An 18,436-nucleotide genomic window follows, 5' to 3' on the forward strand; every position below is an offset into this window, starting at 1 on the left:
CTGTCCGTGGAATGGTGCATATAAAATATCCCTTGCTACTAATGAAAAAATTATGCAGGTTTACTCTCCAAGACTTGGTGTTGCTCGCTGGAGGTGCTTGCGTAGTAGGATCAAACCACCTCGGTGAATCCATTCAACTGATTGGGTGTTTTCTCCTTCCAACCAGTGCACCACAACTGGTCAAAGGCCATGGTATGTGCTTTCCTGTCTGTGGAAAGTGCCTATAAAAAGATCCCTTGCTGCATTAAGAAAAATGTAGTGCGGATTTCCTCTGACGACTACAAGTCAGAATTACTAAATGTTTGACATCCAGTAGTCGACGATTAATTAATTGATGTGTACCAGTGGTGCTGTGAAACAAAACAAATTTTAAAGTAACAGACCCTAGTCGTTAAACACAGCTGCATATTTCTATTAAATACAGTTTATTACAATTTAAATCGGACATTACTCAGATTTCATCTATATAATCCATTTCCATACATCCAAATGTTTTTGGTTCTACCTGGTGTTTGTAAGACCGTGAAATACATTTTCCATAATTAAAAAACCCACATGTACCACAGAGAAGTAATGAAGACCATCTCTAGTTTATTTAAGATGATATTTCCCTGTTCGAGTGTTACAGACTGTTGAGTCAATTTATTTCAACTTTTAAATGGACAGGACGTAGCCCAGTGTAATGCACTTGCTTGATGTGTGGTTGGTCTAGGATTGATCACTGTTGGTGGGTCCATTGGGCTATTTCTCATTCCAGCCAGTTCACCACGAAAGGATGTTGTATGTGTTATCCTGTCTGTGGGACAGTGTATATAAAAGATCCCTTGCTTCTAATGAAAAAATTGCAGTGGGTTTCCTATCTAAGACTAAATGTCCAAATTACCAAATGTTTTGACATCCAATAGCCGATGATTAATAAATCAGTGTTCTAGTGGTGTCATTAAACAAAACAAACTTTTAATTTTTTTATTTTATTTTAACTTTAAACAGATGTGTTAACGGTTAGTAGTGTCCAGGCTGAAACTAGGGTCTGCAACTTCCCTTATAACAAACCTGCGACACATTTGAATAAAGTGAAACAGAGTTTGTAATGTTAAAAGTAAAGCTGGTTTTCTGTATGCAAGATATTCACTGTTATGTGCAGTAGACTGAAAAGTAAGTCACAGTGACCTAGTAATAGTATGTGACACACTGCCATCCCAAGTTGTTCCTACGTATGAGGTTTGATGGTCATGTATGCAAGATATGGTCCGGACAAGAAAAGGTTAACAGATGGACATAATTATATAGGCATATAAACCCTTCTTGTTAACAGGTAGCCCAGATAACTGAATGTAAGCACAAAAACACAATGAAAAAAATATATACATATTGTGAAATAAAACATACAAACTGAGTTGACAAATGGTTTATTGCAATAAAACCGTAAAATGAAGAGCAGATGGAAAATAAAAGTACTAGTAGCAAAAACTGAACATTGTAAATGCAAAAAGATCTATATCTTAAAAGTATAAAATATTTTCTAGAATAGGGAATGTAGTTCACATTTTGCTTGAACCAAATGTATTGGGCAGTAAAAACTAAGAAATATTGGTTGGCCATTGGTCCACCATTACAGATTATTTAAGATTAAAACTTACTAAATGTTTGATCAAGAGTTTATCTGCTAACAAGGTTAAATTCTAAAACTTGTGCACCTCAGGCAAGCACTCTATTGACTGAACTCGTCTCCCTCCCCACCCCACCCCACCCCAGAATTACAAAGACCATGTTTCATATTTAATAACTGCAAATTAATGTGCTAAGTGGCATTGAACAAACATTCCTTTCCATACAGGTTTGATTACACATTGATACACACTAAAACTACACCGTTTTCACACTTGGTTTAGAGAAGATTAGTCTATTTTGATGGCACAAAGCATGCAACTGGAAGGAAATGTTTTATTTAGTGACGCACTCAACATATTTTATTTACGGTTATATGACGTCAGACATATGGTTAAGCATCACACAGATATTGAGAGAGGAAACCTGCTGTCGCCACTTCATGGACTACATAGTGAAAGCAATGTTAGGCTTTCTTAGCAACTAACTATAACAGTAAGAAAAAGAATTTTTTTTTTTTTTTTTTTTTAAATCATATTATATACATTATCAAAATTCACATGTTGCTTGCATACTACCATGAAACCTTTCAGGACCGGACCCTCTGTAAACCAAAATTCCCTCAAAACCGGATGTTTTACAGTTCGTTTTTAAAAACCAAGACCGAGCTTAACCTCTTAAAACCGGACATTTGTCTTGGTCCCAAGAAGGTCCGGTTTAGAGGGGTTTCACTGTAAAACATTTAATCAGAAAGATCAGTACATTGGTGATTCCATACTTGATTTTCATTCTGGCAGTTATTAAACTTTTCTTTTCATTGCTTCCAAGCCTCGTGCTACAAACTCGTGATCAAACATTTAGTGAATCTTTAACCTCATCTTTAGTAGCCTATGGACAACGATGGACCAACAGATGTACATGTACATGTATATAAAATACAATGATTTAATTTTAATTTTTAATCATGATTTATCTTTGTAACATCATAATATTAGATTAAAATCAAATGTATAGTAAAGAAAACACAGATTTATATATATGTACATACATCTATAAATTATCATGCACATCTTTTGTAAAAATCTGTAACATTTGGAATGTGGTTTTATTTAAAAGTGGTTAACATATTTTCACAACTTGTCCATGTATCACAGACCAGCTAAATACCAAGCCCAGGCACAACCAATTTGCAATCAGATCTGTATCTAGAATTCCTGTTATGTACCCCTAGTCATTTAATTATTACATTGTGTATATTGCAGGTTAACTTTTATCAGAGATTATATTGGCATCTTTTAGTTTGACAAACCAGCATCAGTGGCGTAGTGATTAAGCCATTAGTATTATAATTAAGGATGGTAATTATATCAGGTTCACATCACAGCACTAGCTGCCACCCACAGTGAATTTTGATGGTGCAGTGGTCTTGGACATATTGTAAAGATAACTGAGGTAGGTGTCTATGTGTGTGTGCGTGTGTCCAGGACAGTGTACTTGAACCTTCTTTGGATGAAACTTTGAGAAACTAAATTAACTTGATTATAGATGTTTTCTGACTAATGTGTGATGTATACATTTTTGTGCCTTCCTTGCTATAAAAATAAGTACAGTAACAATTTTATCTTGACTGGCCTTTTGGTGTCGTAGTTAGGCCATCAGACTTTAGGTACCAGCTCCCACCCAGAGCAAGTTTTAATGACCACTACACACATTTCTCTCTCACTAACAACTAACCCACCATCCTGGACAGACAGCCCAGATAGTTGAGGTGTGTGCCCAGGACAGTGTGCTTGAACCTTAACTGGACATAAGCAGGAAAATAATTTGAAATGAAGTTATCTTGAACTACATGTCAAAGCACTGGTATGCTGAAAGAAGATAATCAATAAATGTCTTAACACATTAATAACATTAAAAAAATACAAATGTATAATTGTACAATAAAACAATAAATGAAGGAAGGAAATGTTTTATTTAACAACACACTCAACACATTTTATTTACGCTTATATGATGTCGGACATGGTTAAGTACCACACAGATATTGAGACAGGAAACCCGCTGTCGCCACTTCATGGACTACTCTTTTCGATTAACAGCAAGGGATCTTTTATATGCACTATTCCACAGACAGGATAGCACATACCACGGCCTTTAATATACCAGTCGTGGTGCACTGGATATAAAACAATGAATGTTTTAGATGTGTCACTAAGATGGTTCAGGCTGTGTGAACAAACACCCTTTTTGACAAAATCATTCTGTTTTTTACTGTTCTTTGCTAAAAACAAATGTACTAATATGAGCTCTTTAATTAAAACAATTCCTAGCGACTCCCATGATGGGCAACAAAAAAAATCAACCAGTCATAAAGTCTCTGCCCATTAAATCATACATATACATGCTCATAGGATTTGTCGATGTATTATTGTGATGTTATGGCAGAGATTTGTCAAAACGTATTTTAAATTGGCTTCCCACTAACACAATTTTTATCATGCTGCTTAATGTTACCTAGTGATCAGGGACCTAATTCACTGAACTCTCGTAATTTTGTGATCTAGCAGTACAATGGTAAAAGACTTGCAAAGAGAATGCTGTGTGGTCTAGCAGAGCATTTAGAAGAGACTTTTGTGAATTAGGCCCCAGATGTACATGGCATTCATTTTTCAACATGGGTATTTTATTTTACCATAATTCATTAAAGCTGTATATCAGTGACTGTAAACTTTCGATGACATATTGTTGAAGATGAATTGGGGACGTCATTTCTATGGATCTCCATAGTGGTTAGAACACAGATGAAAGAAATAGAGCACAGATTGATTCATGTGAGAGTGCCGGGCAGGTGGGTTGAAACCCACCCCACCCCGCTTGGTTTTTTAAAACAAATATTTTGGGGGGAGCATGGCTTGACCCCTCTAGAAATTTTGCTCAACACTGTCTAGACCCCCCCCCCCCCCCCATATAAATTTGTGCACATGTGTGTGATTCTTCAAGGCATACCAGCAGGGGTGGGAATTGATGAACTGAAAAAGAGGAAATCTAGAGGGGTCCTGGAAATTCTTGAAATCCTACATGTAGGTTAAAATCTGTGCCATCTGATACATTTTGGAGAAAAAGACGATTAAAATGCGAGGAAATGCAACTTTCCATGAGAGGAAAACCGCTGATCTGAGGAGAATTCCCAGCCCTGATACAGGCAACACCTGCATGGCTACCTAGCACCAATGGAAAGGGTACAATGATTCATTTGGTTGCTACTACAATGATTCCATTCAGATTGCACAAACATGGATGGATGCCTATTCTATACAAAAATTCATTTCTGTTTTTAACAACATCAACTCACAATAACAAGTCAGTTTAACAAACAAAAAATGCCAATACAAAATATAATATTTGAGAATTCAATATTTGTAAAGCATTTAAATTTAATGAAAGGAATGCCCCATTAACAATATTAAGATCCATCCTTTGATCTCAGTATTAACAGTTTACTATTAAAAACAAAACCACAGCAAAAATGTGGAACTGGATAACAGTACAAAAAGCATGAATTTAAATATAAATAACAACAAACATAAAGACTAAGCCTAGCCATCCATTCATCTGTGATCAGTGTCAATGAGAAATTGCTACATAGAGAAGCGTGTGATGTCATTAAAGACTGAGTCATGACTAAAACTTTTATAAGCATGGACCCTGTTTTATTTTAGTCTACCATTATATACACAGTTTGTAACAAGACACTACTTAAGTGTTACTGTTCTGTTCTTATTTTACAGTACTTTCTTAGCAATAATATTGTTTATTTCAATCTATATATTTCCAAACTAGTTCGTCTCTCATACTGTAATATCACGGGCGTAGGAAGGTGGGCACACACACATACATATATATATAAATACATGTATAAATATATAAAAACCATCCCTGCTTTTACAAAATGGGGGACACTTGTCCCCCCCACCACACCCGCTTCCTATGCAAGTGCAACACCTGCAATTAACAAAATGTCCACGCCATTGAAAAAAATACCTGAATATAGTCCTAGACAAAACTGTGCCTTGGAGAATTACAAACTGCTCGACATTGCTGACTTCTGCGGTCAATTGCTGGGGTTGCAGTGAATATGATCCATAAGAATGCTACTAAAACATCCACAAACTAAATTTTCAAGAAGTACCAAACAGATTCTTTCATGAACTAAAACACGACAGTATTTAACAATCAAGCCAATACACTATTGTCTAGTGCTCAAGGATTATTTCATTAACAAAAAATGCCCAAACAAACTAGCAAGTTGTTAAACCACATTCAAGAAAGCACTATGGTTATAATCAAAGAACAGGGTCATGTTACTGTCACACTACATGTACACTGAAAAAAAATTAAGCAGTTATAGGAGCTACATCTATTATCAAAAGATATTAATGTTTTATGTTCCATGACAGATTATACATGTAGTAAACAGCATCGTTATGAACCATAACTAATAACTACCTGGAAAAATTAGACTTCATAGGTAGCATAAACATAAAAATTATTTATTAACAAAGCTGAAACATTAACTATAATTCTTGAGAACATCAATCATTGGCACTTAACTGGGGGTTCGGACAGAAATGGTAATAACATAATTTGGTCTTTAAATTGCCCCAACCAAATGCCCATTTCCCCAATTATGGGCTCCTACACCTTCAGATCTCCATTTCACATGCTTCCATAAATGACATAAATAACTGATTATATGCCTGTGACATAAATAAATATTACTAACAATGTTTAAATACTGGCTGCAATGAATACCTATCAACCATGCACCATTAAAAATACAGTTCACGTCTCATTAATCAATTGGGTAGGCTACATTCAACAAGCATATTTTTCTTATATTCGCACCCACATGGTCACCAGCAAGAAATTTGTTGTTCTTCACGTCATAAGAATGCAAACAGCACGAGCCTTCTGCTTCTCCTAGCACATAAACTATGTCATTAAAGTAACAAACGTCGTAGAAAATGTGCCCGAGGGCCACCGGTGTGGTCGCTATGGCAGACCACTGCATTGTCTCAATGTCAAACACCTCGTTGGTGAAGCTGTCCACAAAGGTACCGTACCCCGAGCTGGTGAAGCCTCCTATGACGTAGAGTTTCTTATTGATGAGTGTCATGCTGTGACTGTGTCGTGGATACTGCATCTCTGGTATGGGCTCCCATGTTAACGATCCGAGGGAGAACTTGTAACAAGCAGTCATCGGGACTGGATCCCGGGGATCCTCGCTGATCCCTCCTGTCAGGTAGAGGTCATCATCAACGTAAGCTGCTGACTGGTAGTACGATCCGTGGATCAGGTCGGGCAGAACGATCCAGGCATTGTCGTATGGGTGGTAGACTTCAACCGAGTCCAGAATAACATCGATCTCCTGCCCGTCGTTGTTGAGATGGTGGTTTATTCCCCCAAACACGTAGATTTTGTCTCCAGAGCTGCAGCTTGCAAATGAAACCCTCTTGAAGTTCATCGAGGCCATTTCCGTCCACTCGCGATGCCGGGGATCGAACCGGAAGACTCTTTCTGAACTGAAAACATCAACACCATATCCACCTAGAGCATAGAGGAAGTTTCCCACCTTCGCTGAGCTGGCAAACTCAAAGTCCAACTGAAGACCGGTGTCACTAAGTTGTTCAATGACCACAGCGCTTTTCTCCGGTTCCTTGTACAAGATTGCATTTTGTTCCTCTGAGAATGACATCACAGTCAGCACAGGCTTAGATCCCCGGGCCTGAAATCTTTCCTCGGTTTTCAGACTCTGTGCAGAGATAATGTAATGGTAGTCTTTAGCTTCTTCCACAGCGTCTCGTATCTCCAGTGATGAAAGAACTTCTTTGGGCAAATTGTCAAGCGAATCGAGGGCAAATAGTGGAAAACGAACAAGCCGCAGCAATGGTATAAGGTATTCCTTCCTAGTCTGTCTCTCAGTTCTGACCCAGTCTAATATCATGTACATGATAAACTCTTCGTCAACGTCAATGTAAATGTTTTCTCTCAGAAACTGAGACAGCAGTTCAACAGAAAGGTTCTTGTAAAAGTCAGGTTTCTCAGACAGGATGCTGATATTCTTGGCAAAAAACTTAAATATATCGCCTTTCAGGTCGACAAGACAAAACCTATCGGCAAGGGTCAACACCTCTTGGTAGTTCTCTAGCACAAGATGGCGGACAATATATTCAGAACAAGCTTCCAGGAGCCACTCGACATGAAAGAATCGGGCGGCCTCCAAAACGTCTTCTATTATATCCGAATCTATCGTCACGTGACCGTGATAAAAATAGTCTAAAATCACCGATATCCCCATTGGTGTGATTTCCAAAAGTTCAATGGTGTCCTGCTTTTTTTCTTTCATGTTGTGGCTGAACATGGCGGCGAAGTAGTCGCTTGCCTCCGACAACACATCCCGATGAGCTTTGTAGGTTGTAGTGCCAACCTGAAGCTTTACGTCACACATGTGGTCGTAGATTTTGGCTTTCACTTTCTTGAAGTTTGTGTTAATGTATTTTATTTTGGTCTCTGTTAAGTAGATGAATTCCATTCCAGGAATAGGGCATGACTCCTGTTCTAGAAGACTGGTTGCCATAGTGACCTTAAAAAATAAAGTAAAACAGGTTCCTTTATACAGTTAAAGTTATTATAGTGAAAGACAAAAGAACAGGGCCCCATTCCATGAAGCAATCTTAGCACTAAGATTACCGTAGTGCATAAGGTAGTTATGCATTTAAGGTGATCTTAGGGCTAAGATGGCTTTGTGGAACAGGGCCCAGGGGCATAGGTTGGCGGGGTTGGGGTTGGCAAAAGTATAGACAAAAGGCTCTGCTAGGTACATATTAATATGTACCTTCCACACAAAGGCCCAGACCATGTTACATCCCTGATTAATATAGGTAACATGTATTCCCCAGTGGTAGATCCAAGGATGAAAGGTTCCAACACAGGGGTCCAGGATCGCCAATTCTAACAAACATTCATCGTTGGGCAGGAAGGAAGGAAATGTTTTATTCAACAACACACCCAACACATTTTATTTATGGTTATAAGACATCAGACATATGTTTACAAACCACAAAGATATTGAGGAAGGAAACCTATTGTCGCCACTTTATGGACTACTCTTTTCGATTAGCAGCAAAGGATCTTTTATATGAACCATCCCAGACAGGATAGTATATACCATGGCCTTTGTTATACCAGTTGTGGAGCACTGGCTGGAAAGAGAAACAGCCCAATGGGCCCACCGACGGGAATCGATCCCAGACTGACCGTACACCAAGTGAGCGCTTTATTACTGAGCTACGTCCCATCCCTTCACTGGACAGATAAATGTACTTATTTGGTGGTTGTTTTTTGTTCTGTGATTGGTTTAACCGTTTTACAAAATTTTACATAATTTTAAATGTTATTTTCCAATTCGCATTTCTTTTGTCACTTAGTATACAACACACTGTATTAGATTTGTTCAGAAGGACTGATATTTTTAACTATTCACAGACATCAAGAGGATGCCAGCAGGCTTGTAGGATCTAGAGTGTGGGGCCGTGCATGGGCCCCTCCCACTTGAGGATGCTATATAAATAAAGATAACAATATGGCTTGTGTTCTCCCCACTAGAGCCTGTCCTCCCCCACTCCAGACATCATTCGGACATGCCTGCTCTGAAAATGAGGAGTGTAGGGTACCCTGCTCCCCCACCCCCATTCCAACACTACTGTGAACTAATAGAGGTGATGTACTAAAAACAAACACCATTGTATCAGGATATGTACAGGTATACAGATTCACTGGTGTAGGAAGCAGGGAGGGGGGTGGGGTACACATTGTAACAGCAGCAATGTTTTTTATATATATTTGTAGGTGTATTTATATAGATATATGAGTATGTGTGTTTGCCCCCCCCCCCCCCCCTTTTGGTGCATTCCTACACCCATGAGATTAATCAGTGATATTAGTGTACTTTTAATGCCCAGCCCTCCAACCTGCAGTGTAATGGAATGTCATCTAACAAGTCATACACACACCGATGCAGGTTTACTGCTCTACAAAAGCAAAGTGTACATGTAAGTGAACAGGGACTAGCTTCTCTGATGCAGGTTCAAAGCAGACATGAATGCACACTGTGAACTATACTGAGCGGCATAAATAACGCAGTCAATATTTCACTGAATATCTCCTTACAGAAATGTCATATAATATATATATATATATACACTAAGCATGCAGATAAATTATGTATTGGTAACAGCTGTAATTGATGAGAGATGAAAAAAGTGTATAATGGAGTTATATACATGTACACATTATATACAGTAACTGAACTGAGTATTGTAATTTCGAGACCCTAAGGACTGACTTGATTGCAAGGACCATACTTTGAAACTGACAACAATAAAAATGTTACTTACCTGTACATAAATATGTTTATAGTAAAGTCAAATGAAAATAAAGTTCACTGGATATAATAAACACTGTTCCAAACAATCCCCTTAAAACAAATAGTATCCTGTTAGAGTATTGTAAAGTCGAGAGTAAACAAAGCGTTACTTTCTATGATGTCATATTCAATTAAAAGTCACGAAAAAGAAATGTTTAGTTTTTGAGCATTTTATTACATTTCTTTACATTTCTTTTGTATTTAAACAAAAAATCCTTTTTTAACCAACTTATGAAAAGGACAGTAAAATACATAAAATATTGAATAATGAAACATCATAAAATGTTAAATGAGCTAAATCCCGCCTTTGTTTTGTTCAACGACACCACTAGAGAACACTGATTTATTAATCACGGCTATTGAATGTCAAACATTTGGTAAGTTGACATATAGTCTTACAAAGAAAACCAGATACTTTTTTTTTAATTAGTAGCAAAGGATCTGTTATATGAACCATTCCACAAACAGGATAGCACATACCACGACCTTTGATATTACCAGTCGTGGTACACTGGCTGAAAAGAGAAATAGTCCAATGGGCCCACCGATGGGGATCGATCGCGCATCAGGTGAGCACAATACAACATGACTACATCCTGCTCCTAGACCTACCCATTAAGTCATTGTTAAACTCTGCCGGGTGGGAGCTGGTACTGGAATGTGATGGGTTCACATCCCAGTACCTGCAGCCTTAAGTGTGATAGCTTAATCACTACCCTACTGAGGACGTGGTTGTCAGTGAGGAGGTGAAAGGTTAATTATACCAACTTTCCTCTCACTAATCACTATCAATAAACCATCAAAAGGGGTAGATCCAGGATCTTGTAAAGGGGGGTGGGGTCACTAATATGAATTTTTTTATATAATGACACACTCAACACATTTTATTTACAGTTATATGGCGTCAAACATATGGTTAAGGACCACACATATACTGAAAGAGGAAACACGCTGTCACCATTTCATGGGCTATTCTTTTCAATTAGCTGCAATGAATCTTTTATATGCACCATCCCAAAGACAGGATAGTACATACCATGGCCTTTGATATAACAGCCGTGGTGCACTGGCTGGAACGAGAAATAGCCCAATGGGCCCACCGACAGGGATCGATCCCAGACCGACCGTGCATCGAGCAAGTGCTGTACCACTGGGCTACTCCCCGCCCCTGGGGGTGGGGGATGTCACTAGAATTCTGTAACCATTCTTGGGATCTGCCAACAATTAACCCACTGTTCTGGACAAACAGCCCAAATAGTAGTGATAGGAAGCGGTTGGGATTTTATCATCAATCATCGGTTATAATCGGTTGGCACCAACCTATCAACTTTCGATTACACAATTGGTTAGAATTCCATGTCCATAAGAAGGCTTTGAATTATAAAGACCATGTACCTATTGTTGTGTGAACCCTGCAAATGGCTAACTGTACCTTCATTAACTATTTAATATACTTTGTCTTTATATACACATGAAAACAAACCAAAACCACTGTATATTTACATCTAAACTGGAGGAACAGTTACAGTTAACATTTCCCCACACAATCAATTATGGATTTTTATAATCAGGGCTTCTACATTATGGTAGCCCCACTCCCATGGCTAGTGATATTCAATGTTGGGCTAGTAAATAACTACTATTGCTATGTCCGACAGCTATAGTGAATTTTTTTTTGAAATTTTTTTTTTTGGCGGGAGGGGGGGGGGGTGTGTGTGTGTGTGTCAAATGTTGCAGTTAAGTCTATTTTGTAAATATGAATATCCTGCCCCCACCCCAACCCTCCAATGTTAGTGTTTTTAAGCTCTATCTTCCTCTTTAGGTGACATATCTGATTATTACTATTATTTAGTAAAATTGTATTAACTTAAAGTAAAGTAGGGCTAGTGAATTTTTAATCATGGCTAGTAAATGTTTAAAAATCACTGAACCCATGGTAGTGGATTTTATACAAATTCTAGAAGCCCTGTATAATCGATCATCACACTGTAAAAGCCAATCAGATTAATTTTTGATTATAATCGATCACCGGACCACCACTACCAATAACATTCAGATACCAGTAACAGAGTTGTGTGCCCGGGACAGTGTGCCTGAATCCTAATTGGATATGAGCAAGAAAATACAAGTTAAAATTAATAATTACTCTATACATTGTGGTATGTTCTGTCCTGCCTGTGAGAAAGTGCATATAAAATATGATATTATCCTTTCCTGCAAATGGAAAAATGTAGCTCTGGCTATATAAAATAGGACAATATATACATTTTCAGTCGGGGGGGGGGGGGGGGGGGGGGAGACACAAGTCCCCCCTCCCCCCCCCCCTGGTTTTCATGGGCCTGAAGTCGGTTTCCTCTTATAATACTATAGTGTTAGACAACAAATGTTTGACATCGATGATTAATTTATCAATGTGCTCTAGTAGTATCATTAAACAAAATAATTGTTAACTTCAGATTTCAGGCCCAAAGAAACTGTGTATGAATGTGTTCTACTCTATATAAACAAAGATAAATCTGGTTTGTCTCGCCCCTACTGGAGATAGCCCCCCAACACACACACTAAATATTGTCCCTAAGGGTCTGGAATGGCATTGGTGTGATAGTTATTTTCGAATTAAACTGGGAGTGTCCCGTTTTATTGTAGTTCGAGTTGACCACCTCAAATCATAAACCCTTTCCCAACGTGCAGAACTATAAATAGAATTTAAAGCCGAGGACATATCATTATCAGAATAAAAAGTATTCTTACATAACAGCCCCAGTTACTTGAGCCACCCGTTGTGTAATACGATCGCTGAATATACCGACCAGTTCGACATACCTGGATTGTTGGTGTAAATCCTACTAAACACTCAGATTTAGTGATTTTAGGTATCGATGTCTCGATCAGCTGACTTTCCGGATCGTAAACACGGCGCAATACTGTTTTACCCAGAATGCCTTTCGCGGAACTCTTATAATGGTTTGATATGTATGGTTTGCATCATAACACTTTCGGTTGTGAAGAAGAAGGCGGTATTTTCGAATTTATAAACTGCTGGCTTACAAACTTAGCGGATTCAGTGTCTCCATAAAAAATTCTTTTTCGCAATGTCATTGATTCACTGATATTGCGAAAAATAACTGTTTTATGCAGAAATAAAATGGTCAGTTATTTAGGCCTGTAGGAACCGGGGTGAGGGTGGGGTGTGGTGGGGTGGAGGTCCTGGGAGCTATTGAACCTTCGGACTATAGAGCTGTATCCCTCAGTGGCGCCCTCTTGAAGTGGCGCCCAGGGCACGTGCCATACCTGCCATATCCTTTGTACGCCATTGGCTGGGAGGCACGTGCACCACTCGAGGACGAAAATCTATAGATAAAAAATATGTCTTGTGACCCCCCCCCCCCCCCAACATTGTGCGACACCCTACTCTAGATGTAGCTCATACGGGCCTGTTAGCTGAAGTTTAGCTAGAATATAATGCAAGTACCGTTTGAAGAGTTTGATATTGTTTAGAAGTCATAATAATAATTCTTATGATTTTTAACAATGACAGCACATAGGCCTACTTTGTTTAAATGGATGGAGGTTATACGTTGTTTCTTTTAAAAACAAACATATACCACAAAACAGCACATTGTATTTACCCGTGAAAACGATATAATAAAATAAGTGGAACACTGTAATAATAGTTTACTTTATAATTTTAAAAACATTGTGTGATACCGTCTGTGTATTAACATAGTATTCCTTGAAATTAACTTGGATAAGAAGATTAATACATCATCCCGGACGCCATATAACCGTAAATGAAACATTTCCTTCCTTTTACATCATCCCGAACCACTAGTATAAAGTGACACCTGAAGAGGAGGATGTTGCCTCATAACTTTGGTACAATTCACTAATTAAGATTTAATGGCAAAAGTCAGCCTAGCGGGTAGATCACTAACTTGAGGCGCGATATCGTGTAGGATATTAAATTATCTCGTCCCAACCAGTGTCCAACGATTCTTAGATCGTTTATTACATGCTGTAGAAGAAGGAAATGTTTTATTTAACGACGCACTCAACACATTTTATTTACGGTTATATGGCGTCAGATATATGGTTACGGGCCACGCAGATATTGAGATAGGAAACCCGCTGTCGCCACTTCATAGGCTACTCTTTTCGGTTAGCAGCAAGGGATCTTTTATATGCACCATCCCATAGACAGGACAGCATATACCACGGCCTTTGATGTACCAGTCGTGGTGCACTGGATGGAGCCCATTGACGGGGATCAATCCCAAACCGACCGCGCATCGAGCGAGCGCTTTACCACTGGGCTACGTCCCGCCCCTACATGCTGTAGAAGGCAAACTTCCATTTTTCATTTTAACGATGTAAATATCGAGCTTAGTAAGTGGACGCTCGCGGGAGCGGGATATCTTGTAGGATGTGAACTCGAGGGGTTTTGTTTTTGCGTGAAAACCAGGGGCCTAATTCACAAAGTGCTCTTAGGCTCTGTTAGATAACAAAGCATCCTCTTTGCAAGTCTTTTAGCACTGCACTGTGAGATGCGAGAGTTTAGTGATAGATAGATAGATATATAACAATTTAACGTGTCCATATACCACTAGGGTTTCGAACACGCCCATCCAGAGTCCGACCTCCGATAAGATCGGTGGCCTGACTCGGGATGAGGGGAGGATAGAGTTGAAAATGGGCAGAATTTTGAAAATAGCTATTAGTAAAAAAGTTAATAGAATTAAAAAAATAAAATTAAATAAAAAGTTACAAGCCAAAAATAAAAAGAATTGACAGCTCGGCCGAATACTTATATAATTTGGAGCATTTTAGATGGATGTCCAAAAATAAATAAGAGAAAGAAGAGAGGATCGGACTATTTAATAATATTTTTAAAAAAAAGAGAATAATTTCGACACATAATTTTGAACGGAGGTCTAAAAGTTTAAAGTCCAATCTATATGGTCCGGGGGGGGGGGGGGGGGGGGGGGAGTTTAAGGTGGGCGGAATTTGGAATACGAATTTAGTAGTTAGGTCAAAGACCTAAAGCCAAAATGAGCTCATTCATACAACTCATGTCTGGACAAAAATGTAAGTCCAAAGAAAAAAATTAGAGTGCTCGACCGAAAGGGTTTTAAGGTGATTTGAACAATTTAGACGGGCTGCCAAAATAAAGTGCGTCGGACTGTTTACCAAAAAAAAAAATAATAGTAATAATAAAAAATAATAAAAAATAATAATTTTTTTTAAAGTCCAACTAAGCCCTTGGAACGGTTGGCGACTACGGGGACAAGATGAAGTGCTTGGCGTTGAACTGTGGCACCAGTTTCCTCCAACGGTGGGCTAGCAAGGTCTTAGCTAGCTCGACGTAATGGGCGCCGGCGATGATCTTCAGTACTCTGTGGATGGTGTGGTTGTCCATGTCTTCGAAGAGTATTCCCTGTCTGTAGAGATCATCTCGGCGCGACGTCACCACAAGTCTAAACTTCCCGTTTCGTAGTTCCATGGCGTGGATGGCACACTCAACTCCGTCAGGAAACTTCTTGAAGTTGCCCTCAAGAATGCAGTGAGCTGGTGTCCGAGGTGTCCCCGACCAAGTATCGAGCGTACTGGCCCTTGATCTTGGAGATGGCTAGGCTCCAGGCGGCGTCCCTGCCCCGGGCGGTCGCGGAAGGGCGGGCCTTGGCTGGCTGGTCACTACTCTGTGGGGTGACGGCCTTCCGCTTCGCAGCAGCACCATCCATAGGGGTCTTGGCGGAGCCCCCCGGGGGTGGGGGACTCGACGCCGACCACCCCGAAGAGGTTGGAACGGGAGACGCACGCCGTGGAGTCTCGCAGTCGCTGTGTCCAACTGCGGCGTCGACTGGTCCACTGGCTCAGTCTGTGCAGAGGTCGGTTGAGCCGCCAGTTTAGGGTCCCCCCCGAGCCGTCCCTGGTGCAGGTTTCCTCTTCCTCCTTCCTCTTCCCTTCCTCTTCGTCGTGTTCGTTACCGCGTCGCCATACACCAAAGCCAATGTAAGCGACGCTGTACTCCAACAAAGACCTGTAGCTTGCAATAAGTCCCCCCAGGTGTGGGGGGGGGGGGGGGGCAACTCGAGAGAGCAGAGCGACACGTCTTTCCTCATCGAAGGCATAGCTCGGAGGAGTTTAGTGAGTTAGGCCCCTGTGCACCAAGATCCTTACACGGTAGCACTATACAGTTAGCTCCCTTATGTGCGAAAAGGAAGTTCATTCATTCAACTTACATTCGTGCTTATATCCAATTAAAGTTCAAGCACGCTGTCCTGGGCACACACCTCAGCTATCTGGGCTGTCTGTCCAGGACAGTTGGTTAGTGGTTAGTGAGAGAAGAGGGTGTTGTGACCTTATAGCTACCCATTGAGCCCTTAAGTGTGACCTTACAGCTACCCATTGAGCCCTTAAGAATTCGCTCTGGGTTGGAGCCGGTACCGGGATGCGAACCCTGTACCTACCAGCTTGTAGTCCGATGGCATAGCCACTGCGCCACCGAGGCTGGTTAAAAAAAAAAAGGAAGTAAGGAAATGATTTATTTAACGACACCGGGCTCGGGTGGTCAGAGGCGGATCGGGGGCGCGGGGGGGGGGGGGGGGGGCAAGGGCCCGGGCCCCCCTATTGTCCGAACCAAATTGTTAACAACTACAAAAAATTACTCTCCTACTTTTAATTGCCGTTAGATTTCCTCCAAAGTTTGTCCAGACACAAATCGCAAAAAAACCACTACAAATATACAGCTTCCACACACAAGACTGCAACGATGTCGCCGATATCGTCTTTACTGAGATTGCATAGGCAAAAATACATGCAGTTTTCTGCCATCTGCCATGTTGCTTGTTTATGGAATACTCTTCAAGAGGGGTGAAAGCCTCCAAAGTATGTGACATAATTAATATGAAATCAGTGATCTCTAGTGGTATCATTAAAAAAATAATTAATAATAATAATAAATAATAATATGACGTCATCACGTTTGCTTTTATATCATAACATGTTATGACGTTGTTAGATTAAGTCCCATCCTCACACCTCTTGAAGAATATTCCATAAAAAGTCAAAATGGCAGCTAGCACAAAATTACATGCTTTTTGCCCAATGCGCTCTCAGCGAAGTCGATATAGATGACATAGTTATCATCTCTTATGTGGAATCTGTGTCATTGTAATGGTTTTTTCAAGATTTCTGTCTGGACAAACTTTGGAGGAAATCTAACGGCAATTAAAGGTAGGAGAGTAATTTTTCGTAGTTGTTAACAATTTGGTTCGGACAATAAATTTTGCGATAGTTATAATTTTATTATATATTATTATTATTATTTTTTTACGATCCCCTCCAAACCTCCACCAAAGTTCCATTGGCATTCCGCCTCATGTCATTGCCCCCCCCCCCCCCAAATGGATTTTCTGGATCTGTCACTGGTGGTGTCGTAGTTAAGCTATCGGATAAGGCTGGTAGGTACAGGGTTCGCAGCTCGGTACCGGCTCCCACCAGAGCGAGTTTTAACGACTCAATGGGTAGGTGTAAGACCACTACACTCTTTTCTCTCTCACTAATCACTAACAATTAACAACTAACCCACTGTCCTGGACAGACAGTCCAGATAGCTGAGGTGTTTACCCATGACAGCGTTCTTGAACCTTAATTGATTATAAGCACGAAAATAAGTTGCAATGATTTTTTTTTAATTATTATTATTTAACGACGCACTCAACACATTTTATTTACGGTTATATGGTGTCGGACATATGGTTAAGGACCACACATATGTTGAAAGAGGAAACCCGCTGTCGCCACTTCATGGTCTACTCTTTTTGATTAGCAGCAAGGGGTCTTTTATATGCACCTTCCCACAGACAGGATAATACATTATGGGGGGTTTCCCAGTTGCACTGACACCCCTTCCGGCTAAAAAAAAACCCAACAACCCCACCACGTAGATATAAATTGATGTCCACCTTAAATTTATAATTTCAAATTATAAACATTTACATATTGTTTCGGAATCCCCTCCCCCTTTACCTAAAGCATAATCCGCCCCTGCCCAATGCTCCTACTGATGCTGTGCTAAACATTTTCGTTTGTTGTTTTTGCATAGATCCATGTTTGAAGGGTAATTATTTGGAAAATGAAGTAAATTGTTAAACTTATTGATAGCCAAGGAGTTATTTTTTAAAAATTGCATTAACTTTTTCACCAAGAAGTACAAACGGTTTAGTTGTAAAACGAGAGCCTTGGTATTCATGCACCAATTTGGTTAATTTTCAAACAAGATGATTTTGTGAAAAATATAATAGCTAAACCTTTATTCAGATAAGGTTTTTTTGTAAGGTTTGA

General features: G+C 39.7%; 1 protein-coding gene across 2 annotated transcripts; it reads right to left on the minus strand.

The window, feature by feature from the left end:
* Positions 1-5,104: 5,104 nt before the first annotated feature.
* Positions 5,105-13,010, minus strand: LOC121369084 (kelch-like protein 36). Of its 2 annotated transcripts, none has more exons than XM_041493929.1 (2): positions 12,917-13,010; positions 5,105-8,251 (listed from the first exon to the last, which is right to left on the minus strand). In XM_041493929.1, exon 2 carries the CDS (start codon positions 8,243-8,245, stop codon positions 6,461-6,463), a length of 1,785 nt encoding a protein of 594 aa, XP_041349863.1. In that variant the 5' UTR covers positions 8,246-8,251; positions 12,917-13,010; the 3' UTR covers positions 5,105-6,460. The 2 variants fall into 2 exon arrangements, with proteins under 2 accessions (XP_041349863.1, XP_041349864.1); XM_041493930.1 differs by having other exon boundaries at positions 12,845-12,929.
* Between the last annotated feature and the right edge of the window lie 5,426 nt (positions 13,011-18,436).

This window comes from Gigantopelta aegis, chromosome 3 (genome assembly GCF_016097555.1).
Source record: "Gigantopelta aegis isolate Gae_Host chromosome 3, Gae_host_genome, whole genome shotgun sequence".
NCBI lineage: Eukaryota > Metazoa > Mollusca > Gastropoda > Neomphalida > Peltospiridae > Gigantopelta > Gigantopelta aegis.